The 27,267-nt window shown below is 42.9% G+C and overlaps 1 protein-coding gene across 1 annotated transcript in view; it reads right to left on the bottom strand.

Moving 5' to 3' along the window:
- PBX3 (PBX homeobox 3) overlaps positions 1-8,680 on the bottom strand; it is a 94,192-nt gene extending 85,512 nt beyond the window's left edge. Inside the window, exon 1 of the mRNA XM_038374818.2 lies at positions 8,658-8,680. Coding sequence (XP_038230746.1) covers positions 8,658-8,664 — 7 coding nt within the window. The 5' untranslated portion in view covers positions 8,665-8,680. The remainder of the gene's footprint in view (positions 1-8,657) is intronic.
- Positions 8,681-27,267: the final 18,587 nt, after the last annotated feature.

Here is a 27,267-nt window from a genome sequence, read left to right as displayed (position 1 = left end):
ATCCTTATTACCAAGAGTAGCTCCATTGACTTTTAGAAAATTACTCACCCAATTGCTCATGATCAAAGTGGCAAGATTAGGCCCTAAAGTGTCCTGAAAATGTACAAACCCAGCACTTAGGTAGGGGCAAGGAGGCTCAGCTTTCCCACATGAGGCATCCCACTGACGTTAGCTCATAAGGAGTAGGAATAAAGTGAGCAGGTCGAGGTTCATACCAATCTGTCTAGGGTTATGTCTCTCCCTGAGGCAATATCCTGGAGATATCTTTTCATGTAAATTTTCAGGCTGCATCATTATTTTCCGGGCAGACACGAACTACCTGTCAGGTGCATTGCCCTACCAGGAGCAATCCATTGAAGGAATTGAGTCTGGTTGCAGTAGAAAGCACAATGCCCACAAATCTTTGTAGAACTGGGCTCTTTGGTCACACGTCTCTCCACACCAAGGATATTGGGATACCTGGCATAGTTCTCCCTCTGCAGTGGTACAACACAGTGTAACGTGTTGATCAGCAGCCAGGTGTGTGATGCGTCTCCCACTGAACATGGGGTGTTCATTAATTCTCATGAAAGAAAACCATAGAGCAAGGATGAAGCAATTCAAAGTTCAACACTCTTCCCTTAGCCTCCCCTTCTGTGCCTACGCACTGCAGCTCCCAGCAGACCATACATCCTCTCCTTGATCTGGGCACACAGCTCCCCGGGAGGCCAGTGTGAACTGCACACACAGTTTGAGGGCAATGCATGTTCTAGTGAGTGAAACTCGGCCTCATGCACAGGCTAGCACAAGCCCTCTGGACCACTGAAGTCCCCTTTGAGCCCAAAGCAATGAATTTCACCATCCTACGAAAACATCCTGATGCTCAATAACTGCTGGAGTACTAGGCAAGAAGAGGAGGAGAAGTGGGGGTTAAGGACAGAGCATCAGAATAATGACAGGTTTCAGAGTAGCAGCCGTGTTGGTCTGTATTCACAAAAAGAAAAGGAGGACTTGTGGCATCTTAGAGACTAACAAATTTATTTGAGCATAAGCTTTCGTCAGCTACAGCTCACTTCATCGGATGCATGCAGTGGAAAATACAGTGGGGAGATTTATATACATAGAGAACATGAAACAATGGGTGTTATCATACACACTGTAATGAGAGTGATCACTTAAGGTGAGCTATTACCAGCAGGAGAGCGGGGAGGAGAGGGCGGAACCTTTTGTAGTGATAATCAAGGTGGGCCATTTCCAGCAGTTGACAAGAACTGAGGAACGGTGGGGGGGGTGGGAATAAACATGGGGAAATAGTTTTACTTTGTGTAATGACCCATCCACTCCCAGTCTTTATTCAAGCCTAAGTTAATTGTATACAGTTTGCAAGTTAATTCCAATTCAGCAGTCTCTCGTTGGAGTCCGTTTTTGAAGTTCTTTTGTTGAAGAATTGCAATTTTTAGGTCTGTAATCAAGTGACCAAAGAGACTGAAGTGTTCTCCGACTCGTTTTTGAATGTTATAATTCTTGACGTCTGATTTGTGTCCATTTATTCTTTTACGTAGAGACTGTCCAGTTTGACCAATGTACATGGCAGGGGGCATTGCTGTCACATGATGGCATATATCACATTGGTAGATGTGCAGGTGAATGAGCCTCTGATAGTGTGGCTGATGTGATTAGGCCCTATGATGGTGTCCCCTGAATAGATATATGGACACAGTTGGCAACGGGCTTTGTTGCAAGGATAGGTTCCTGGGTTAGTGGTTCTGTTGTGTGGTTGCTGGTGAGCATTTGCTTCAGGTTGGGGGGCTGTCTGTAAGCAAGGACTGGCCTGTCTCCCAAGATCTGTGAGAGTGATGGGTTGTCCTTCAGGATAGGTTGTAGATCCTTGATGATGCGTTGGAGAGGTTTTAGTTGGGGGCTGAAGGTGATGGCTAGTGGCGTTCTGTTATTTTCTTTGTTGGGCCTGTCCTGTAGTAGGTGACTTCTGGGTACTCTTCTGGCTCTGTCAATCTGTTTCTTCACTTCAGCAGGTGGGTATTGTAGTTGTAAGAACGCTTGATAGAGATCTTGTAGGTGTTTGTCTCTGTCTGAGGGGTTAGAGCAAATGCGGTTATATCGTAGAGCTTGGCTGTAGACAATGGATCGTGTGGTATGGTCTGGATGAAAGCTGGAGGCATGTAGGTAGGAACAGCGGTCAGTAGGTTTCCGGTATAGGGTGGTGTTTATGGGACCATCGCTTATTAGCACCGTAGTGTCCAGGAAGTGGATCTCTTGTGTGGACTGATCTCGGCTGAGGTTGATGGTGGGATGGAAATTGTTGGAAATCATGGTGGAATTCCTCAAGGGCTTCTTTTCCATGGGTCCAGAATAATGATATCATTTAGAATTCATTTTGCTTAATTCTGTGAGTTAATTTCCAGCATTTTGCTTTTTTCTTACACAGTAATATTTTTTTAAAGGAGAAAGCAGGAGCAAGTGAGCCTATTCTTGCTAGAAGCACATATATGCTGACAACAAACACTGCAAAAGACCTTGTTAGCACAGATGTAGATTCTTATCTAAATAGATTCAGAAATTTCTAAAAACCTGGATTAACTGCCTGCTAATTGTGACAGCTCCTTTGGAGCCAGCAAGTCCAACTGTTGTGAGAACTTGGGGTCTTTTGGGGTAGAAACATTTACTAACAACCTATAGCTTATGGTGTCATTAATATGAATTTCAAACACACACAATGTGTTTATACCATTGCTCAGAACAGCAAATACAGTAGTTAAAATAATTTTTACAAAACATTTTCATCTGATAGACCAGAACCATTAAAAATACAGATTAATAGGCTAACAGTTTGATCAGCTTCTTTGGAACCATTAGGAATCCTGGTGTAAATACGTATTTAGGACATTTCTGAGCTGTGTGTTAATGACATGATGTACTGTCACCATGTCTTGCCTGTACACCTGGATTTATGCTATGTTTATTGGGAAGCCTATAGGTACCGCGGGCTTGGTAAATATTTTTATAGAAGCAGTTACTGGGTGTAATGATCTAATTTGATCTTTTGTGTGCATCTCTTAGTGCATCCAGTATTTTCTCCTATCCCAGGGAGGCAAGAAATATGCAACCATGTTATGGGGGATGGGACAAGATGCTCCTTCCAGACCATACTGTGAAGTTCTCTAATGTCCTACCTGTGAAATGCATGTTACACCTTCATCTGCAAAACAGTGCAGACAGCAGGGGAGCAGGGACTGTCCTTTCACATCAATCCCCTCTATTTTTAACTGCTGATAAATGGGAAAGACTTGTATCTAAACTGCCTTGGTTTCAAGGACATGAAGGACAATGAGGGCAGAAGCTGACACTTCATTACATCAGAGATAGTGATGGGAGGCAGGAAGCCATGTAATACAACTCACCAAACCCTGAGCTTTCACACACACATGCCCAGCAAAGTTGGTCATGCGGTGGGCTCTAGGGGCTCAAATCTGGGAAGCAGGAGCACCCTGGCTCTGGCTCTAGTTTGTGTCAGAGGCAGAGCCAACCCACATCTCCTCTCTGTCACATGGGGTGGGGTTAACAGTGACCCCAGCAGTTCTGTGCCAACTGTTCATGCAGCACTTTGAGCATCCAACGCATTCTATAAACACAACATATCAGGACTAGGCAGGTCTGTGCCCAGGCCCAGGTGGCTAATGTTCTCCCAGGGGCTGGGCACGTCCTCTTGCTGCGCTGAGTTCACACTACGTTAATGTCATTGCTGGTTTTGCAGGACATGGAGCGAAGTGGTATTGCGTGTGGCAGGACACCAGACAACACTTTGCACAAAGGGTGAGCCCTCCAGCAGAGTTTAAACGTATTGTAAAGGGGATATTTCTAGCCCCTGGGACTGAGAAGATACCTTCCAGGCATGAGCAACTCAGGGATTGTCCGACCCAGGCCCTGATTCCACTGTGGAAAAAGACTGGTAGAAATTAATTTTAAAACCCGATTAGTGAAAACTGTCCTAGCTCTCTCAGTGATGTCCCCAGGGGGAACAGGGCATAATGTGCTTAAAATAAAAACCATTTTCCGGGCTGGTAACCCATCTGACTAGGTTACTTCTCTTGATACTAGCTTTCTAAAACTAGTTTGCACACATTATGCCCTGCCCTCCCAAGGAACCAAACCAGGAGAGCTGAAGCCATATGTGAAATCAGGCTTTCAAGATGGTTTCCTAACATAGTTTTGTTCAAGCTTAGACTGCACCTTTGGCCTCAGATAGACCAAACCAACAGCTCCAGGGGCCGCTCCATAAAGCCAAGTAACCAGTAAACTGTAGGTAGGGTGGGCAGGTGAAGCCCACCTCCAGCGTGGTGCCAGAACAGAGGGCTGCAGGGCTGCCCACAACACTCCTGCCCATCAGCTGGAGCACCAACTGCGCCCTGTCATGCCACTTGGCTGGTATATTAGAGCCCCTGGATTCACCACTCTGATCCCCTTACCTCCCTCCACTTGGGTCTATGCAGGACTAGCACATGGCATGCAGGGCAGCTGCAGGCACCTTTGCAGCCCCTGCTCCTGTGTCCCCCTACACACAACCTATTTGTGAGTTAAGTAGCAGGGAGGTCCCAGCACTGGCCCCCTACACCAGACTGAACATCACTAATGTTGCAGCCACATAAAGTAAAGTTTAAGAGGGAGCAGAAGTGAGGAGGCGTGAGTCCTGCAGGCACTCTGAGTGGAACATCAGCAGCAGAATCAAATGGTGGGGGAAGTGGTGGTGGAATGGGAACATATTCCTGAACGTTTGGGGGCCATGACAGCTGTGCACAGTCGTCATTCATCTCAATGGAATGTTAACTCTGATGCTTATGGTGAGCATTTAAATGTCAACATTTGTTATTATTTCAGGGCAGATTATTCGATACAACATCATCCTGCTTTTTTGCATCCTGGGTAGAGTTTGAGTAGCATGCTACTGCCACCTTCCTCCTCAAACACGCTATCTGATTTGGTTTATATCTTTATTAATGGTCTGCAAAAAAAGAAACTAGTGTGTCTATTATGACCACAATACCAGAATTGAAATGTTTAAGGAAAAACAAGTTTGTTTCTTAAGTTCATGTCACATCTGACCTTGCACAGCTTATCTGCACAGAAATGTGACTGTAGCTGCCCTAGGGATTAGCACGAGGTCTGGGGTGTCCTGAGAGTTGCTTTGAAACCAGGGGGATTAATTTCCTGTGCACTACTGAGTGTAAAGTGAAGCCTGTGAAAGGCAGAGAGACCCAACATTAGATTTAATTTGCACACATGAATTTGTTTGACGTGCTCATTTTTTCTCCAGGATGAATACTATGCATAAATCTTCCCCTGAGCTAGTTGCAGTCTTTTCAACTTGAGCCTTGCCATAATTCTGAGATGCACATTTTCCCCCGAACATATAAATGCAATGTGCCCCACATGGGGGGGCAATGATCGGAGGGAGAATACCAGGTTCATATGATTTAACGAAGAAAAGCATGAATAGCTAGTAGGGCAGATCCTCAGTTGGTGGTAACTGTTAACTTCAGTACTATTTACACCGCCCAAGGATCTTCTCCAAAGTGTCTAAGTGGCAGCAGAAATAGTAAGACTTAAATATCTCAACTTTGCATTTCTAGCACACTCCAGTTGATTCTACTGTATTGAAATCTCTCCTTGTGGGGCTTTATTTATATATAGACACACGTATATATATCAAAGCTGCTTTTCAGCTACATGACATAGCCAACTAAATTCTTGGTTTGATGCATTTCTATTTTAAATAACTATAACGTTTTTTAAATTGCATCTGGGCTCAGAACTCTTGTGTCAAGTTTCAAATGGAGCAAATTTTTAAGATCAAGTTACAAACAGGACAGATAATGGGAATACTGAGAATTTTAACTGTTCCACATGCTGCTATAATATACTTATCACCTGCATAGAAAACATACAGAATTTCTGCTGCTGCTATGTCAAACAGGAGATTTCTCTTTGTTGCAATATCTCAAGGGGGGCTGAGGGAAACATCAAAATAGGGAGAAAGAGCACGCACTGCTACCTCTGACAGACACCTGGAACTGACAGGGCATCAAGCCGCTGAAGTTCAACCCAGCAACTCCTCCTCCCACTGCCATGAGCACCTGCTGGCCAGGAGCAATACAACACCAAGAGGAGCAATTGCAATAAGTAACTCACCATTAACACCAGCTAAATTCCTTTCTCCACCTGGCTGTATGTTATAAAATACTGGGCTGTATATCAGGGACTTTATGTTCACATCTGACAGAGGTGGGGAGTCAGGATGCATGCTACTGGCATTGCCCAGAGATTTGACCTCTCCTTTTCCTCATTAGGATCAGGGTATTTAAAACAGTTCTTAGAATGGAGCGACTAGAATTTTGTAAATAACACAATACATTAAAATACGTATTTCAAGCTCCAGGTTGCACTTTTTCTGTGTCACCGGAACATAAAAAGTTGCCTGGTGCTGTATAAAGGGAGATGAGGAATGCTCCCTTATTGCAAGCTCAGAGTATTCTCGTATACCTGCGCTGCCACTGGACTGCAATTTCCCCCTACTGTATCCCTGCATCCGCTGTGTTTTCAGGTGCAGTGTGTTTGCTTTGATGATGCCTTAGCCCACAAATAGTCTGCAGTTGTTTACCCACTGGAAGAGCTTCAAATATTATATTCTCACATTTTTAAATCAGTGCAGACACCTGAGACAAAAAGTGTCCCAAAAGCTGCCTACAAGAGCTACATGCTGGTCACTCTTTCTTGTCAAGGTTGATTTATTGCCTCCTTGCTGTTCAATTTCACATTTTGTCCTCATCATATCCGTGGCTCATGATCATTCTAGGCTGACCCTTGTAGGGCAGGCAGGGAATATTGATAAAACAATTATCTGTTAGCCGTTCATTTGATTTTCCATTTCAATTACGGATTGCACAAGGCAAAAGGAAAAAGATTGCATCATTGATTTTTCTACCTTACAACAGTAAAGAGTTGCTTTGATGGTTATAAAATGAATGCAACTCAACCATGCTTTTAAAGGTCATATTTTTTGTTTTACTGTACTTTTTTGTCTCAACATATGCAAGTCTACAGGAAAACAGCCTGTATCCTCAGATCAGATAACTATATACAAAGCAACACAAAGCAAGGAAACACAGGTGAAAAAAAGCTTGCTCTAGTGTATTTGTAATAAATCTGATTCTTCCCCAACAAAATTCTTTTGAATGATTTCACAGCTGTAACAGCCGTGTTGTCGAGAGCCTGCCTACAAATGTTTCTCCTTGCATGCAGCTTAGGAGAACTTAACAAACCATTTTTGGGAAAGTGGCCTCCTGCCTGATGAAAAGCTCCATGTGCTGCCTCTCGACTGCAGTATTATTGCGCATTAGGAGTTTTTTCGGTTCACGCAATATGCAGAGAGCTGTTACAAAGAGAGACGTATTATCCCTACTAAACATAACTATGCTAAAACTTCACCTATCGGAAAGGATGATAATGTGCTATTGCTAGCCAGTGATCCAGGACGGTCACACTCACACAGAAATGGTGCTGAACCTGCTACACTTCATTACGGTTCAGCGCATGGTACAGCTCCAGGGGATTTTCACATGGCCGACCTTAAGAAAAGTTCAGTCTTTGATCAAGGTTTAGTGTTCCTGGAGCAGCAATGGTACAGGAAAGGGTTTCCATTTTCTGTGCCATAAGGCGCCAATGTTGATCTCCTTAAAGCCCTAGAGTTTTCTTCTAAGACTGGATTACGCTCAGCAATTAAGGTAATGAACTAGCTGAGGTAACAAAGCATAATGATCTCTTTTGTCCTTTGAATTCTTATGAACTCCACTCATTCACAATAGTCTGGAATGCAAAGCTTTCTCAAATACTGTGCGGCTTAAAACTATGTATAAATGATTACTTCCATTATGCCTTCATGGGTTTGACATTTTTAATTTAAACACCTGTAATATTTAAGCATACTTTTCAGAACCAAAATACCCACTCAAAGAATGCTAGCTTACATTCTTGTAATATTTTGACATCTTATGAATATTATTTTAATGCCTGAAAAGATAATGTGATGAATCCATTACAAATATAGCAAAATATGTGTATGTGGGACTGTTTCTTGCTTTTAATTCCAAAACAGTGGATTTTTTTTTAAATGAGGCACAAGCATCTGCAAGAGCAGTAATATTTTCCTAAGTCAGCGTGTTGTGTTAATAATGGAAGCAGCCGAACTGCATTGTCTCTCCAGGATACATGTAGGCAAATGCAACAGAACTTTTACTTCAAATGAAGTCCTTCTAGACTACATTGAAATTCCTTTACAAGCTCCAATCTTTTCAGAGCGAAGGGTATTCTTATTATGCAGCTATTTCACTTTTTTAAAGGGTTTGTTTAATGTTTTATTTATTTATTTAGAAACATCTGGCTACCATTTTTACATTTTTTCAAATTTTTTGCATGATATAAACCTTCTGCACAGCAAAATCTGCTGCACTCTGATCTTTCATCTTAACACATTTCTAGCCCCAAATTTCACTTCAATCTCACCTCATCTCTCCATACTACATTAACCCCTGGCAATTGCCTTCCAAATGACCCCATTAAGCTGTAATTGCCTCAGCAGGCCTGCACTTTCGCTTGTAATTCTGTACCTCTCATCTCCCAGACGTTCTCTCAGCATCATTTCGTGTTCTGGCTCCCTTCACTGAGCTCAGCTTATGACCTCGCTGCACCATGGCCGAAATGACTACTAAAAGCATAACAGAGACGGAATTCCATTACTTATTTTTAAAAGTTCTCTGGTGCCCTAATGTAATATTCTTTGGGGACTGTTGTCAAGGATACCGAGCACCAGCCATTAAAACCTTTTGTTTCCCAAGACATTCCGTCTTTTATTAATAAATAAAGATAAAGAGAAGCTCATCCACCCTCCAGAAAGTCAGCGTGTTTGCAAGGGTCTGGTACGACTTAGGTTCCTGTTCTTCTCCTAGTATTTAGAGACTGGTCTGAGCCTTAGCAAGGAGCAGTGAAACACAGGCTGGAAGTAGCAGTGTGCTCTATACTGTAAAACTACTACCCAAAAATAAATTAAAATCATCTGCAGATGATTCTGCAAGAGCAGTCGACACGGTAACTTTCCTTCCTCTGACACATGCTCCTTTCCCATCCGTAATGATAATTAAAGCTGAGATCTGAGTAGCCTTATCTATGGAACAGAACAGATCCAGGATAAAAACTGAAACTATCATATCACACTGTCCAAGCTAACAGTCTATCATGGATAATAGGCATACCCAATGGGGATGAACAAAACATTCTGGAAAAAGCCGGCTAATCCTCTAACTGGGTTTGTGACTCAAGTGTGTTAAGAAGGAATCTCCTGTGTTCATTGCTGTTGTGAGACAGTCAGGAGACATATATTTTGGATTGAAAATTAATTGGTACTGGATCCAAGCAAGCCTTTGTAGCAAGCGGTAACCTTTTCATTTTATGGTCATGACACTGAACTAGTAAGAGCCCTCTTCTCCCATAAAATATACAAACAGAGGCATGCTGAAAAATGGAGGTAGTTTTGTTCTTTGGCAGAGAAAGGGTTTTACTCTTAATTCATAATAAAACTTAGTGCACAGGCTGAGCACGGTTCTAATGGCAGGAGAGGGATATAAATTCAGAACTGGAAAACCGGTTGCTGGGTTAGAACAAGGCAACCAAAATTCTGCTCTAGTCACGTCCTTATACCTGGCCCGTCGCTGTGGTACCTGGCTGCAGCCTAACCTCATTGTATGGACCAAGGCCCAATCCTGCCCACTGAAATTGATGGCAAAACTCCCAAAAGCTTCAGTAGTGGCAGGTGCCTGTGGTTGGCCTCCTGAGTCAAGACCTGTTTTCACTGGCCTGGGGGAGTGGGGAAGGAGCGGAGGGTTTCGCAGCAGGCTGGGCCAGCGCCCTGATGATAAAACAACCAGCTGACTTTCCCCCTCCTTTCCCATCATTTTTGAATGAGCCTTTTCAGCGCTGGTTGAGGCTAACTTTGCAGGTGGCCACCCAGACAATTTGGAGAGGAACAAGTTTTGTAAAACGGTGAAGCCCCAGTCCAGGTTTGTTTAGCTGCACCGACAACTTGAGTTAAATTAGCAATGAGGTGTTGAGTCTGCATATTTCCACTGAGTTGCTTTTCTGTTCCAAATAGCTCTGCTGTTAGAAGGGGCTAGCGTGAAGAGTGACATCAGGGGACACTACACAAGCCACTACTACATCAGGGGACACTACACAAGACACTACACAAGCCTAGAAGGATTATGGTGTGTTACTGGAGCTGGACAGGGGTCTAGGAGAACATTTGCCAGGTTGAAGCAGAGCTCCTGCGTTCCCAACCAGCTGGAGCTAAAGAACTTGCTTCTCCTCTCTGAGGTTTATTTAAAAAATAAAATAAAATAAAAAAAATAAAAGGTTTGAGCTACACAAAAAATAAAAGAATGGAGGCAAATTCTACCCTCACTTACAGGACACCATCCCGGCGCTAGCCAACCCCCTGGGAAAAGCACAGATGTGGGTGGGGAAGACCAGAAAAAATGGGGATAAGAAAGGGATTGCCATTTAGACCATATTTCTGAAACTCACTTAGAAAGTGCATCCCAACTCCAGGAAGTGACTCTCTTAAACACAGCACCAGAGGGCTCCCTGTTTATTATCTCCCTAATTTGCTTAGTTAACATGTGCTACAAGATTAGCTTGGGATCTGAGAGTCAAGCTGGGTTCTTTCTGACTTGCACATCATCGCTAAGAATAATGATTCTGTAATGGGTACTTAGTTGACAATTCTGTTGCTCCAAAATAGACTAGAATCCAGTTCCTTCTGCTTTTGACATACTGTCTCTGTGTGGTATCTTTTCTGACCATGACTGCAAGTGCACTTCAAGTTCTCACACAAAAGAGAAAGTCACACTAATGTTAGGTACACGAAAACCTAGTGAATTTGGAAAGGAGGCTGAAATCCACCGAACAGGTCGTGTTGGGCTTGAGTATTAGTGGAATCTAAACCATTAGGGTATAAAAAAACAACAACCAGAAACTCCTGAAGTGTTGCAATATGAAGTTAGCACAGAATATTATCTGAGGCAGGCTATTTTCAGGATCACAAGTAAAAGCAGAGTTCTAAAAGCTCACCATGGATAAGTTTATCCTAGTTACACAATGGAGAATGGCTGAATCTAAAGGAAAGAATCCTTTTATGCACGTAACATTCCTGCAAACTGATATTGTGTCAACATGAATGTGTATTACAGTAAAATTGGGTGTCATAGCCAAAGTAGATTCAATGTTTTTCTGCAGGCTAGTGCAGCCACAATAGGCTAGAACTGAGTGAAGTCGTCAAACACGCTGATGTTTAACTTCAATACAAAGGCCCAGACTTGGTGCACTAACATGGAGGAATTTCTGTAAAAGGTTCCCTCCCACCCAGCCCCTCTGGCATGAGATCCTTCTAGGCTCTTTAGCCTAACTACTTGCTTTGCTAATCAGTTAACTGCTTTGGGCCGTGAGAGAAAAGGAAAACCAATATTTAAATATTACATGAAACCAGGTAGTGGAAGGTTTCTGCAGGCTTGATGTCTGGGCTTGGGCTGCTTCTCTGACTGCGTCTGAGCTGAATATTACAGTGAACAGCACAGCTTGTTCTGTATTTATTCTAAGCACTAGGCAGGAAATTTCCATTTCATGCATCACTCACGTTTCACAGTGATTCCATGAAGTCAGTGCTTACACTTAACATAAAACCAAGAGGAACTCTAATTGGTTTGTTGTTGCTATTGTTTGAAAATTCAGTTTAGGCTCATTGGGCTCCAATTTTGTTTGCTTTTGACTACAGTAACACAAGCTTCACTGAAATGCAAAGTCACAGGGCTGCATCAAAAGTCAGTTCAAGGAGTTTTGTTGTTTTTTTAAAAGCCTTCAGTCTCATCACGTTGTTCCAATGTGTCCAGTAAAGACGATGCCACTGCTATGGGCAACGTGGGAAGACACATCAACAAGTCCTACCAAAAAAGCTCCCGAGCCACTATGCCGAGTTATTCCCTCCTCTGAACTTCTCGGTGCATCCTGGCCTTCTGTTTCTGTCCTGTTTTGATTATAAGTCTTGGGGACCATCTTTATTGGATGTCTTGCACAACACTAAACACACTGTTGGTACTTAAATAAGATAATGGGGTCTCCCAACAAGTTCAATGGATGAGCTACAGTCTCTTATTGTGGGTTCTGAGATGAGATCACTGCAGTCCTGTTCGCAAGGACCACAAGTGAAGACAACTGTAGACGAATACACACTGCATTTAGCTTTACTCCTCTCATGTCTCTCCTCAATCACAGCAATCCACGGGCTCTCAAAATCTTTCAGTCCCAGGTGGCAGAACTGCCATCATAGGAGCCTGTCATGGGCTAAGAACTCCCAGGAAGTTGACCTTGAGAGTGGCCTTCTAAATGTTTTCTTGGACTACCCCTAAAATGGAGTTCCAGCCTGCAATTCTCCATACAAGATGGTCTGTGGTAATCTACTCTCGGACCTCTGGACCACACAACTGCACCATCTCAGATGCACTCTCCCTATAAAAGCTTCAATGCCTGTGACATTGTCGCACTCAAGGACCTTAGTGTTTGGAACCAAATCTTGCCATTTAATTCCCATTATCCACCTTAGACATCCTAAGTGGAATTGGCCCAAATGTTTTATGTACCATTGGTAAGTGGTCCACGTATTGCAGCTGTAGAAGTGTAGTAAAGATGATGGAGTGGTAAACATCAATTTTTGTTTGCAGTCTGACACCATGCTCATTCCAGAGATGATGCTGAAGTCTTCCAAAGGCATCGCTGGCTGCACCTATGCACTTTGTAATGTCGTCAATCATTGCATTTCAAGAAACAACACTAACTAGGTAGCAAGATTTGTCAACAACCTTGAGTGGAACATTGTCAATTGAGACAACTGGAGTATTTGCAGTACTTCCCAGTTGAGGCTGGACCATGACTTTTGTCTTCTGTAGGCTGGTCGTTCTGTGGTCAAAATGCTTTGCTGCATGCACAAAGCAATCAGTGAGCAACTGAATGGCCTTGAGGTTACAGGCCAATAAAGCACAATCATCAGCGAACAGTAATCTGCGAATAATTGTCTTCATAACTTTTGTCTTAGCACAAAGGCAATGCATATTCAAGACCCCTCCATCCATATGGTACTGCATATAAATGCTATAATCAATGTCTCTGAATGAATCTATTAGAACAGCTGCAAACATGATGTTAATAATGTTAAAGCAAGAACACAGCCTTGTTTTACTCCATTGGTAACAACAAAGGGAATTGAGAAGCAGCCTTGGGAAAGGACATGAACCTGCATTCCTGCATGAAAAGATTTAATAATACCGAAAAACTTACTGGGGCAACTGAACTTGCAGAGGACTGTCCACAGGCCATCTCATTTTCAGAGTCAAAGGCCTTAGTAAGACTGGCAAATTAAAGAGAAATGTCATGAGTGGAATCAAGATCTATATGTAGTTTTTGTCAGAGTGCAAAAATCATGTCTGAAGTACCATGCCCAGGACAGAAGCCACATTGGGCTTTCAGGCAGTCTCTTCCCTGCAAGTTGATTAGCTAGCCAGTTTATCCTGATGTGGGCGAGTATTTTTCCTGCAGTGGCAAGGAGCAAGATGCCACAATGGTTATCACAAGAAGCACAACTGCCTTTTCTTTTGTAAAGGTGAATAACGTGAGGATCTTTAAATTCCTGTGGCACAGACTCCTGTTCCCAAAACCTTAAGTAGAGGCTGGTAAGCTGACGATGGTGAGCCTGATCAGCTCCTGGCCCCATATTTGAAGATCTCTGCAGGAATACCATCTGGACCCGCTGCTTTGCCATTTGCTTGACAGCTTTCCATACTTCAGATGTCAACAGCATTGAGAGTTGATCTTGAATTGGAAGTTGTTCAGGATCATCAAGGGCTGATGCTGATATGGTGGACGGGAAGTTCAGAACTTTATTGAAGTGTTCAGTCCATCTTTTCAGTATTTGTCTATGATCAGATAGCACCAGTGACTCACCTGCATTCCAAATAGGGGTGGTACCAATTGAACTCTGGGCCGTACGCAGTCTTCAGCTCATCAAAAAAACATTTGGAATCTTTTTGGTCTGCTGGTGGTTGAAGCTTCTTGGCTTTCATTTTCCACCTCCTTCATGTGACGCAGCTTAGCTCGCACATTGCACTTTGTACATGAACAAGTCATCTTTTTAAAGATGACTTTTTATCGCTTACCTATAATGTCTGAAGAGCACTACGCGGACATCAGGAGATGCTTTATCTCAGCATCATTTTCATCAAAAGTCAACTAATAATTGGCTCATAGTACAACATTGTAATGTGCTTCCTCAGAGTATGCTCACCATTAGCTTTAATGGAACTGAAATGCTGCCTATACCTTGCTTGGCCCTCTGCACAGGAGTGAATTTCATCCTCTCTCAATAATGTACTATAGCCTTAGCCACTGGCATAGGCTGCTAGCATGCAGCCAAAAATCACCCTCAGAAATGCCACAAGTACACCAGTGAAAATTACAAAGACAATGTGGCTCCTTGTCATTGGCCCTACAGTACTTCTAGTTCATCAACCAAAGGTTCTTCTAGGTCATTAACTAAACCTGAATTAGAGGGAGACACTACCACTATATTCAGTTGTACTGGGACACTGTCCATCAAAAGTAGTATCTCCTAAGCAAAGCATGGTATCAGTGCTACAGCAGAAATGAGTCACATTTCTGACACTCCCAAATCCCCTTACTCTCTTCTCCAAGAGAAGAATTAAGCCAATTAACTCCACACCCCATTTATTTCTCACCTAAATGTGGAGAAGGGCAAAGTCTCTGACCTCTCAGAATGAGGGAGTCCAAGATGTATTAAGTGTCCAGTCACCACATCTAATGGAAGAGGAGCAGTGATCAAGCAACCAAATTCTGAATGGGCATTTTGTGATTGCTAGGGAACACTGGCATGCCATCAAGAAGCAAAGGAGAAGAATGGTGTGTGACACACAATTTAAAGTCACCAGTGAAAAGTGGGGGGTGGGTGGTTTTTTCCCTGTAAGTCCATATCAATACAACTGACACAGCAGGACATGGTGGTCACACAAATCAAGTACAAAACAAATAACCCATCTCCATGGGCCTAGAAGAACACTGGATCTCATCTGCACAGTGATGTTGCCCATCAAGCAGGCCTTTAGAAGAAAAAATGGGAGTTCCCAAAGCTTTTAAAGAAAATCTTCAACTTGCGAAAAATGTCTATTGATTTCAAAGGCTTCCCCATCTGTGAAAATATTTCTGAGAGACGTTTTAAGTGCCAGCTGCAGGAATAGGCTGCAATTATGCATGGCACATCTTCACTGTTCTGTGACTTTCCCATTTCAATAGGACAGCCATAGGACAATTCCTGTGTGCACCATGGGAATTGTGGAACAGTCCCACAGCTGGTATTTTACTTGGGGGAGAAGTTAGGAATGACAGCTTGATAGGGTAAAAGACTCAGGGCTCAGAAAATGTTCTCTGGGTCTAAAAAGTCTCCTGGTAGCCTTGCTTGTGCTGCCATCTGTCTGGTACCAGGTTTCAGAGTAGCAGCCGTGTTAGTCTGTATTCGCAAAAAAGAAAAGGAGTACTTGTGGCACCTTAGAGACTAACAAATTTATTTGAGCATAAGCTTACGTGAGCTACAGCTCACTTCATCGGATGCAACATCTGTAGCTCACGAAAACTTATGCTCAAATAAATTTGTTAGTCTCTAAGGTGCCACAAGTACTCCTTTTCTTTTTTTTTGTCTGGTACCAGTGCTACCTGCTGGATCCCCTACTGTATTCTGACTCTAGAACCAATGGAATGGTTGAAAAGAAGGAATGCACACTGGTAACACTGCTTGGTTTAAGTGTCAAGGAAAGAATTACTTCTACTCCCCATATAGATGCTGAACAAGAACCACGAAAACAGAGGGATGGGGCCATATCATCATGCATATATCCACCCTCTCCCACCAGCCATGCATGCACACACACACTCTCCATCCCCCCACCAATACCCACAAATCTTCCAAGCCAGGTGCATGACAGAACAGAACTTCTAGATACATAATGCAGTTCCAGCAGAAACTATTGAAACACAAAATGCACACTGACACACAAATATCACTAGCAGCAAAGGTTTTGACTGGCCTGTCCCAATTTCAGAGTGCAAGGGAGAATCTGGATTGGCGCTTGGGGATTTTTTAACCAACACCTGAAAGGGGCAGCACCATCTAGGCTAAGGAAACTCCATGGGAAGACTCTTCCATTCAAAGTTCTCTGGAGTCTTTTATCATACTGGGAATTGAAGTGAGCAGTGGCCAGCTCTGAGACTGCTCGGCTGACTTTCCCAACAGTCTAGGCTAGGACAGGACAAAGCTCGATACAGAATTGGAGGCATTATTCTAAACAGAGGGACTTGGTCTCCACATTAACTTCATCAGATAGAATCTTACATTATACATTGAACCCCAGAGGATGGCCCTGACATGGGGACCACGAGTGAGCAATATCAATATTTCTGCAGAGGCAGAAAGTGATGGGCTTTGTCTCTGTGTAAAAAGTAACTGGAGATGAACCTTCCCCCACTCTCTGCATTGGACAACAATTGTTCATTGGGCTAGATGGTACCTACAAAATCACACACCTGTGCTCAGCTGGATGTGCTGGACAGCGCATTCTCAGCTGGACACAGGGGGGTGGTGATTCACCGGCAGAGACACAGGGTGGATTCTGGTCAGGGCCTTCAGAAAGGGACATTCACAGCACCGTGATGACCATTCCACCCCCCAGGCAGGGCACTTTCTCCTTCACACTAGGGCAGATGTGATGAATGAGCATGAAGAAAAGCTGGGAGTAACCCCAGAAAATAGCATCTGCAGTACTTTCCCTGTTCTTATAGCTCAGTGTTTGGTTTCCAGTGATGATAAGTTGTGTAGAAAGGTTTACCTACCAACCAAGACACTCAGGTACCATGGGGTGCTATGGAATGCCTGTCAGTAAGCAAAGTAAAATAAATATCCATGCATGGAAAAGGCATTTTCTGTCTCTCTGTGGTTCTGCTCCTTGGTCTCTGGCAGGACCCAGAACATAATATTGGGCCATTGCTAACCTGTCCCAAGGGCTGGCTCCTGTAAGAATCACAGGGTTTCTTCCGATTACACCCCCTGTATGTAAGAGAGAGGCATGTGAGGGTAGCAGTAGCATCAGGTTGCTGCTGACGCTCAGTTCTGCATCCACCTTTCATCAGGCACAGATGGTGCAGTGCAGGAATTGGGGCTCGGATGAGAGCTAGCTGCCTGAAGCTTGGCCCCGATAAGATGGAGGTAACGCAAGCTGGGGCTCGCAGAGCTGGCGACTGTCTCCTTGGTCCATGCCCGATTTCTGCTACCTTGGGATCCCATTTAATCCTGAGCTGGCTGTGGATGCCTAGAAAGCAGAAGCGGCCAATGGTGCTTTATTCTCAGCTGCAGCTGGCAAGGAGGTTCTGACCATTGCTCTAGGATATGGGGCTCAGTTCCCCAGCCCTCTGTGACCTCCACATTGCACCACTGCAATGCGCTCTGAAACGACCTCTGACAACCAGCCCCTCCCCATCAGAGGGCCTGGGTAAGCAGGCCTTGTCACGTGGTGCGCCCGCTGCAAGTTGGGACATTACCACTGGCAGGCCCCGGATTTGAATGTGGTGAGGCTGATGCAGGCATCCTCCGCAAGAGACCCCCAGCTCTAGACCTGGCTCCCCAGCTGGTCCCCCAGAGCCTGCCCAAGTGTGGTGGTTTCTTAGAGGAGTTATTTAGTTTGTACACATTAGCTCTGGTTTAGCTTGGGCTGCAGTTCTGTCATGGAGGTCACAGTGGGCATGGAAATAATGAATTTGAATGAAGTCCATAAAATCTTAGAAATGCCTGAAAAAGCCCCCTGTGATTAGGCCCCCAGACTGAGTGGCAATGCGACCTAGCGTGGCCCATCCATCCCTCTGTAAATGGAGCCGGAGTGGTGCTGTGACCTGGAGTGCCAAGTTGCATCCCTGGAGTGGAAAGTTGGGCCCAGGAGCTGCCACGGCAGAGTGAGAGTGGAGGAGCTTGTTCTCCAGCTGCCCCGCCCAGGCCTCACCTTTCAGCTCCCCCACTGGACTCCGTGTACGTTGATGGAGTGAAAACTACACTCGTTGGTGTTCCTTCCATGGCTAGGTTTTTCCCCCAGACCTTTGCCATGAAATATACTAAAAATATCCTTACCTAAATTGTAGCCTTATCCAAGACCCTGATGTTTGTATTGTAAATGCACATGTGAGTGGACCAACAGGGCCATTTTCAAATGCACAGATAAATAAAATCAATATTCCACATTATACCCCTGACGAACCCTTGCTCTAAAGAGGAACTTTCTAAAGCAGTTAATTGATATCATATAGGAAATGCATTTGATGATTTCTGCTCCTCAAATATAGTTTCTAACTAGTAGCCCACTTGAGCAAATCTTCAGTCAGGTTTCCTTTCTATTCTCATTACTGGCAGATGTCAGTGTTGTTAATTTCAATGCAGTGACAAATACTGGCTAATTTTGCAATACCCCCATTTAGATAATCTCCCTTCATCCCCAGTGTATCAATCCCTCAAGTGCAAACCTGAATAAAGCACAGACAAGTTCTAAATTAAAAACATCTCCTAAAAGATAAATAGCGAAAAACAAATTGGAAGGGAATTCTTCAGCTAATAAAAGACTCCAAGACACCCTAGAACAGTTCCTCCCAATTTCCCCGTCCAGTGCAGTATTACTCCATAGTAGAAACAAACAATGAGTACTAAATGCATCTGAAGGCCCATATTATAGCTGTTCCATGTGAAACAACATATCCTTTATGTAGGCAAAAATGATACAAAGCAGAAGCTGAGGATAAATTTTTCCTTTCAGTTTTAATCAGGCTTCCTGTTGTAAAAGCGCAGCAGACAGTGACGCGAGACACTGCCTCCCAACTTCAGCTCACCTTTGCAGTCCCACAGGGGACACCATGTCAAGATTGTTCAGCTTTTTTGATGAGTGCTGCGTGGGTAACTAATGTGTAAATGCAGATACGTCGAGAAAGCAGTTTTGACAGTGATGTATTGCAACTGGTTCCAGATGTCGGCAAGGGATGCTTGGCCAGGCACCGGGGGCTCGGCTGCCACACAGCAGCGCTAGCTCCGACCCAGTCTGCAAATAGATCACAAGGCTTTACCTCTCCAATTATAATCGTATTAAACAACCATCGCTTGAGCTTCTGCTTCTCCTCTTCCAGGACAACTACAGGATATTTCTGTGTTGTTGCTCAAATTTTAATTTTAATGAAGGAAAGATAAGCTGCAACATGAAACTTAGCATTAAACCCAATAGTGTGGCTGTCAATAGAAAACTTAAAAGCAAGCTGGTGAACCAGCCAAAATTACCTGTATATTAATGTTTAACATGTGTTATATCCTTACACCAAAACTTAAAGATTACACACGCCAAATGTTTAATTAAACATCCCCTAATTACTAACGTAAATGTTGAGATTGCTCAGCAAATGGTGCACTGCCTATGGAAGATTGCGAACAGGGAGTGGCTCTGCCTTTCATATCAGAGCAACCTGCTGTAGCAGGCAGGTTTAAATGAGACTCCCGGAGGTCTGAGTGGGGATTCATCCCCTTTCCTCACTGACTGTATAATCCGCTCGAATCACACCACTTACCAAACTGCAATCTGTACCCATTGTACCAAGAACCGAGTGATGCAAAATCACCTGACCTCTCCCCAGTTACACCCACACAGACCAGCACAATCCTGCCTGGTATGAGCACCTTGCAGGATTGCTTCCAAAAGGAAGAAGAAAGAGATTAAAGAAAAACAAAACCTGGTATTGAAAGCATAAAGCTTAATTAGCTTGATAACAACAGTACTGGGGGCACAATTAATGCTAATGAGCTGCAGAAAGATATGACCAAAGGATTAACTAGGCGGGGTATACATTATATTCCAAAGGACAGCATTTTACCTAGAAAACTGATAAAGGTGCACTTCTTACATGGGAGCTGTTTGTAGCTCAGCTCCAACATAAACGTTTGGTCTAAAGGGAATTTTTTTCAAACAACCTGTCTGTCTCCCTCCTCTTTCAATACAGAACTCCCAGCTCCAATCAAACGGGCTCTCAAGGGATCACCCTACAGCTACACTCGCTCCATGTGGCTTCAATACCAGACATATTCTCACTGATCAAGATAGGTGTAGGAAGCAAGCTTGCTGCTTATCCTTGAACAACGAGAGAGAAAATCAGCAACATAGGTCTCCATCACATCAAAGGGTTCAGGGCACTTTTAATAAAAGAGCAAACAGAAATGAGGAATGCTTGTTAGAATTATGCAGCAACTCTGCTTTCCCACAACTACAATGCACACCCCGTATTGCCAGCTCCGGGTTTGAAGCCCCAGTGATCATTAACCTCTCACTATGACTAAACTGTTTAACTATAGCCTAAGCTGGTATGTTTGGGTCTAATGTCAGTTGATATATTGATATTGAGGGGGAGGACAGGGAGAGACAGACTGACCAGTCTCTGTTACTTTTCCAGTTGGATCATCAAGTTTATTTCTAACCTTGCATTTAAATGATCAACCTGTAAAATTTTATTACTAGCACAGACTACACTAATGAATGGTGCCAGATAGCACAAGAGCCGTAAACTATTACTTTCCTTCTGCTTATAGGGCCTCGGTTATGACAAATCTTTATTAGCCATTTGTGGCTTGTACTTCACTCTAGGTAACATAAACCAGTTGGGTAGGTTTTTTTTTCTTCATCTTATGCAACTGGAAGACTTGAGCTTCTCCTGTCAGATCTTGTCCTAGCTACAAATCAGCGTAGGTGTTTGGAGCATTTGATTGACCAAGGACGTATTTACAATAAAGCGCTCTGTGTTTTGGGACTGTGGATGGAAGCCTAGGGACCTCTCGCTCCATGAGGCAAGAACCAGCCAATAAGACCCACACACACATATCATACACTGGCCAGTATGCAGGGGAAGTGATGTAAATACCTCACAGATAGGGGAACAGACCTGCTACAAAAGCCATGGTAATGTGCCCCTGGATCCTGGCGTGAGCAGCTCCACTGAGCACTCCATTCCTACTTTGAGTAGGAATAATCTGGGTCCATAATAAGAGGCAGGGGAGACATGCACATAAACATGTGGCCCGTGGCCCTTCTCCACAAGCCATGCCCTGTGATGCCTTTCTGTGTATCCTGCCAGGGAGGGGATGTGGAATGGCATCTCCATGTTTTTCAGGTGGGCCAGACAGAATCTGGTTTGCAGGAATGCACTTGTATGCTCCTTTCTCCAGAAGTCAGCCCATTATCTTTTCATGCATTTATGTTTTTTTAACTGGACTTTTCAGTATCTACACTGCACAGCTCATACCACGCTGAATGGCAACCAAGTGAAAATGACTCAGACCTGAAGAGAGAGAGAATTGCTGCCATCCCTGAGATTGGTACTAGAGTCCACCCTCGACCTCTCTTTGGACCCAAACTTGTGCTAAGCCAGTCTGAGAGGACATAGTTTTTATGTACACCTACAGCCTTCAATGTAAAATACTGCAATCCAGGCTCAAATTTATTTGAGCATAAGCTTTCATGAGCTTTATTTGAGCATAAGCTTTCGTGAGCTACAGCTCACTTCATCGAATGCATCCGATGAAGTGAGCTGTAGCTCACGAAAGCTTATGCACAAATAAATTTGTTAGTCTCTAAGGTGCCACAAGTCCTCCTTTTCTTTTTGCAAATACAGACTAACACGGCTGTTACTCTGAAACCATTCAGATTTGTATGTTTGTACACTGGCTGGGTTCGCTGAGCTAATCACTGTGAGACAGAAGCACTGGAGAAATCATGTTCCCAATGAGATGTGTTATAAGATACCTGAAGTATTGGTCTGAGTTGATATTACCATGATCGTGTTTTATAGCCTTCACCAACTACATGGAGCATCACAGGGTAAGCGGACCTGGACAGCAGGACGGACCTATGCTGGTGTTAAGGGAATACCACAAACAAAACACTGTAGCACGCTCACTCCTGATTAAACTACAGGTTAAAAGCACGAGCAGAAAACATTCCAAATATCTGAGAAAATCATTAAACATGCTGAAATTTAGACCTCAAAAAGACAAGGCATAAATGAAACTAGGAAACACATTTAGAGGCTAAGTTGGGAAGCCTTTTTTTCATGCAGAGAATGTGGAATGGCCTAGTAGGCAAGTTTAGTGAGGCGGAAACACCAAGATCATTCAAGAAACAATTAGATACCATCATGTGGGGAACAGAGTACTTAAAAGGGAATGCACCCTGATGCTCCAATGGGCTTTTACTCAATCTAACAACATTTCTTATGGTCTCACATACTTTGGCAGCCTTTCTTCCAAGGCTGGGCAGTGAGTTGTGAAGAACTTTCTCAGTTACTCATATTTTAGAAAACAATTCCCCAGCCGATGCCAAAATGGGGAACAGTCAAACCTCCTGTTGTAAAGGAAGCAGCATGCAGAAGTTTGCATGTTATTTCTCCACAGCTACACTTTCTCCAATCTGCAGTCTATGATGTTCATTTATTTGCTACACATTAAAATCCAGATACTAAGCAGTTTACGACTGAGAAGCAAGCAGACCCTTAACCTAAGCATTGCTTGCCACAGCCTCATAGTAAAATCTGTTCTGCACTGATTTACCCATTTGGATGTATTGGTGAAGCAGGCTGCTTTTAGCTGGCCCTATGGGATAGCCGCAGCATGGTGTGCTGCCATGTAGGAGACTGGGATCTGAGACCAACCACCAAACACCCAATCTCACAGGCCAGTGAGAGAAGGCACATCACAGTGGTGACATATTTAACTTCTGAGAAGCTACCAAACATACCCTCCCTAGGAGGACTGTCCTCTCAAATCAGGGCACGATACAGGAGCAATTTCAGGTTCCTCTGAAGCATCAGGCATTGCTGAAAGAACAATGCTGATCCAGATGCACCAAGAATATGGAAGCTCCTAAGTTCCTAACACAAAAAACTCCTACATCTCATTGACACAATGTACATACTGTGTCTTGAACTAACCAATATTTCATTATTTGCACACGAGCATCTACAAATGAAAAAGATGAAGCAAAAAGAAATCAGTCTAGATGCACAGGGTTTGGGAGACACTGAGAAGACCTGATTGCTTATCACAAAAAATCAAAACATGGCATATTGGGACATGGGCATTAAGAATATGCTGCTTAAAATGTGCTCTTTATCTCAGAGACAGCATGAATGTATACCATGTGATGGAGCAGTTGCTATGGTAATGCTCTTTATTGAATAGCAGACTAAACAAGTACATGAAACCCATTTACTGAATAACATACACAAGTGCATGGAGCCCACATAACATGCAGCAACTGCTGCTGCTTGGCCAGAGCCACAGACCTCAAAAAAAACCCAAGTGCTGAACTTTTTTCACCCTTTTTGTTGTGGATATGCCTACTTCCCAGAGTTGAACTGCCTGGGTTCATAGCTGAGCCTGGTTCATGTTCTCAGTAAGGCACCCATCACCCCACGTGGGGTGGCGGAGGGAGGCCGTAGCCATGCAGAGAAGAGATTGACAGTAGAGCAGATGTGTGTAAATGCATGTGGAAAACTTCACAGCTACTGGTCTTTTCTTTGTTAAATAGGGCATCAGTCAGAATCCTCGCCTCTCTCCAGCTGGTGCTGGCTTGTCTCTATCTGTATACTCCCCCCAGCAGTCTGAGTTGTGGGCTTGGATAATTGCTAAGCCTGAAAATGAATCTGATAGAAACAACTTTATTCTGTTTGGCCAAACAAAATCTTTTCAAAACACTAGAGAATGATTTTACAAAGAGAAATGGCAGACAGATTGGCACAGAGATGACCCCAGAATGTAGGTTCTGATCAGGCTCATCTTACTCACAAGACTAAGGTTTGCAGAATCAGAAATATAGCCAGTAACTTTCCAGATTATTTGAGAAACAAAGTCTTCCAGTGCATAGCTGGAGCCATGTGTCGTTGAGGCTGAGAAGATAAAGGAATCGAGACTAGAAATTTACTGGGCTCTGCCTGAGCAGCTTTGAATCCTGATGACAAAAGCATCTCTCTTCACAGTATTTTGATTCCATAGTGATGGGTGAGCATCCAGACAGACACAGAAGGAGTTTCTGAACAGGTGTGCTACAACAAAATGGCTCGTTATCAGGGAATTTACAGTGAAGTTCACCTGCTCGCCACAGAAAAGAATTGGTACTAGTACTAATAAAGCACTGGAAACATACAGATGGGGGTTACTGGAGAAAGAGAGGGACAAAAAAGGAAGGAAGGAACCATAGAAAATAATCTCATGTGAATGGGTTTTCCCTTAATGTCAGATTCATATGGTTTCCCCAGCCCATGGTTTTATACAGTAGGAGTTTCTCCTACACCGCAGGGTATCTGGGAAGCGTGCAACACAGGGCTGGAAGGAACAGCAACTCACACAGAAGTTATTCTGCTCCAGCTACTGTGAGGGAGAGCTCTCTCGTGCGCCCAGTGCCAACCATTCACACTAACCGTACAACTGTACTAATTGTGCCAGGATCGCGTGAAGCCATTTCCTTTAAAAACACTGCACCTCTACAGTCTGCCATGAAAAAAAAATCATGCTGCAAAGATCTCCATGGCACAGGGAGAGCGCACAAGGGGAACAACACTAAGTTTGCTTTCTACCATCATTTACAAAGCTCATTTGCAAATATTACATTCTTATTTCACTTATTTAGGGAAAATTAAACAATTCTTCATAGCTCAGTTTAAAAATAACTCCACTATTAATGCAGGCCCTTTATTTAATCACTGGCTAATTTACTCCTGACAGAAAGTAAATTCCACTATTTTCTGTGAGGCTTTATGAAATTGCCATCATTTTTAATTAATTCTTAATTAAAATATATTACACCACAGCTTCTACCCATCTCTCTTGATATTCTAACATAATCAATTCAAGACCATTTACATATCATTAATTAAAAGCCTTCCTTTCTCATCCTTAAAATCATAATGAGGCTCTATTTCTCATTAGCAGCCTTTAAGGGATAAAATAACAATACAGACAAGAACAAATGGTAATTTCAGAAACCTCTTTTCTACCCTTAAAGCTTTTCAGAGTGGACAGTGAGGTTTTCCAAAGTTCTCCAGGTTAGCAGTTTCTGAACATCTTGCAAGATTTTTGATCTGTTACATCATAGCCCCATATTTTCCACTAATACAAGCTACAGTAATGGAAAGAATGGATTTTTTTTTTAAATTTCACTCTTTGAACACGATATCTAATGACCTGGACAGGAAATAGAAACAGGAGAGCCACAGTTTGAGACTATCGGAAATTAAGCAGATTTCCATACTAATGGAAGGACAGTTCCCATCCTGTATACTAAAATCCATTTGTCATGGGGTACTCAAATCAGAACAAGAACATTTTGCCACAGGAGTCTACTTTGGGAATTGGCCACAGGGTACATCTAATAAACTCTAAAGTATATGAAACAGATTGTTTTAGCCATGAACGCAAAAAGCCACAGCAAGACAGTTATTCTTCTGCTTGTTTTTGACAGAAGCCATGATACCCAAAATCGTTTTCCATAGCTGCACACAAAAAGGTTTCAAATCTCAAGATTTCAAATATGCATGTGGGAAAATGATAGATAGAAAGTCAAATTTATATGCATTATTGTTTTCTAGTACCTGCCAGCGTCAGGATGAAATATACCACATTCATGTTTGTAAGTACAGGCTGAAACAGGGCAGATAGTGTTAAGTTCCAATAATTAAACTCTGGAGTCAAGAAATGTTTTACACATTTGTAAATGAGCTGTGATATATGCTGCTGATGTAAAAAATCACCATTTATTGGTAACGAAAGGTAAAAATTAACCACCTAGTCAATGATTTTTTCCTCATCTAGAAGCTTAAAATGGCATACAGTTCAGGGAAGATTTATTGTAACTCATGACTTTTAACCTACTATTTTCAATATTTTGGCTGAAGTTAGGAAATTAATACAACCTCCATTCTATTTTTTATTATTATTAGTTTAAAATAAAATTTCACTGCATATCTTTTGCCTGGAGCAGCTGAGAGGGAGGCTGCCTTTTTAATACTAAAAAGAAGCTGTATCAAACCTTAATTTGTTATTACATTTTTAAAATACAGTTTATTATTCACAATTATTTCCAGGCAAGCCCTGAGAAGAGAATGGAAGCAGAACTAGTATCAGAGAGGGGAAAAACAGCACAAAAAAATCAGATCTGTGTCTTGAAAATTTTACGCAGAGTTATTGTCACCCACATTAACTATATCTAGGTGCTGCATATCAGGCAAATCAGATTTATATCACTGTCTTCTGCCAATTGCAGGTGCTCCACCACAACTTGTCAAGACAGCCTGTCTGAGTCTTCACACGTCAGATAGAATCACAGCACTTGGTGTTTTGGTCTGTTGACAGCAATTTATTTTGATGTGTTGTCACAATATAGAATTCTTCGATGCTCTGCACCATGGTGCCAGCCAGTCCTACTGTACTTTTCTGCTGCCAGATGCTACAGGTTTGGGGAGGGAAAAAACACTGACAATTTTAAAAAACAGGATTTTGTAAGTATTGTGAAGATGCCATAGTTAAAACATGTTTTGCAAGACATACTCAGATACTATGGAATCCCAGATCCTGCATACCACTGACTTTACAGCAGCAGAGATTGCCAAACCAAACTGTTAGAACAATTCATGTCCTTCAAGAAGCTGATATGTGATCTCAAGGAGTGAGAGAATTTTTTTTTTTTAAAAATAGGGAAATTCAAACACAGTTCCCTTCTCCTGGGGCTAATTCTGCTCATTCCCTCTAATACTCAGGACTATTCCTATTTTTAGCAGTACCACGTCCATTTATTTATTTACGTAATGATAGTTTCGTACGTTATAAAGCCAGAATGTGATCTAGTCTGAGCTCCTGCAGCACACAGGCCATAGGAATTCCCTGAATTTCCTGTTTGAACTAGAACACACCTTTTAGAAAAAACATCCAGTTTTAATTTAAATATTGCATGTGATGGAGAGTCCACCCCAATCTTTCACAAATTGTTCCAGTGGTTA

Source organism: Dermochelys coriacea, chromosome 16 (genome assembly GCF_009764565.3).
Source record: "Dermochelys coriacea isolate rDerCor1 chromosome 16, rDerCor1.pri.v4, whole genome shotgun sequence".
NCBI lineage: Eukaryota > Metazoa > Chordata > Testudines > Dermochelyidae > Dermochelys > Dermochelys coriacea.
The sequence above is the reverse complement of the archived record's forward strand: the minus strand, read 5'-3'. Positions and strand labels throughout refer to the sequence as shown.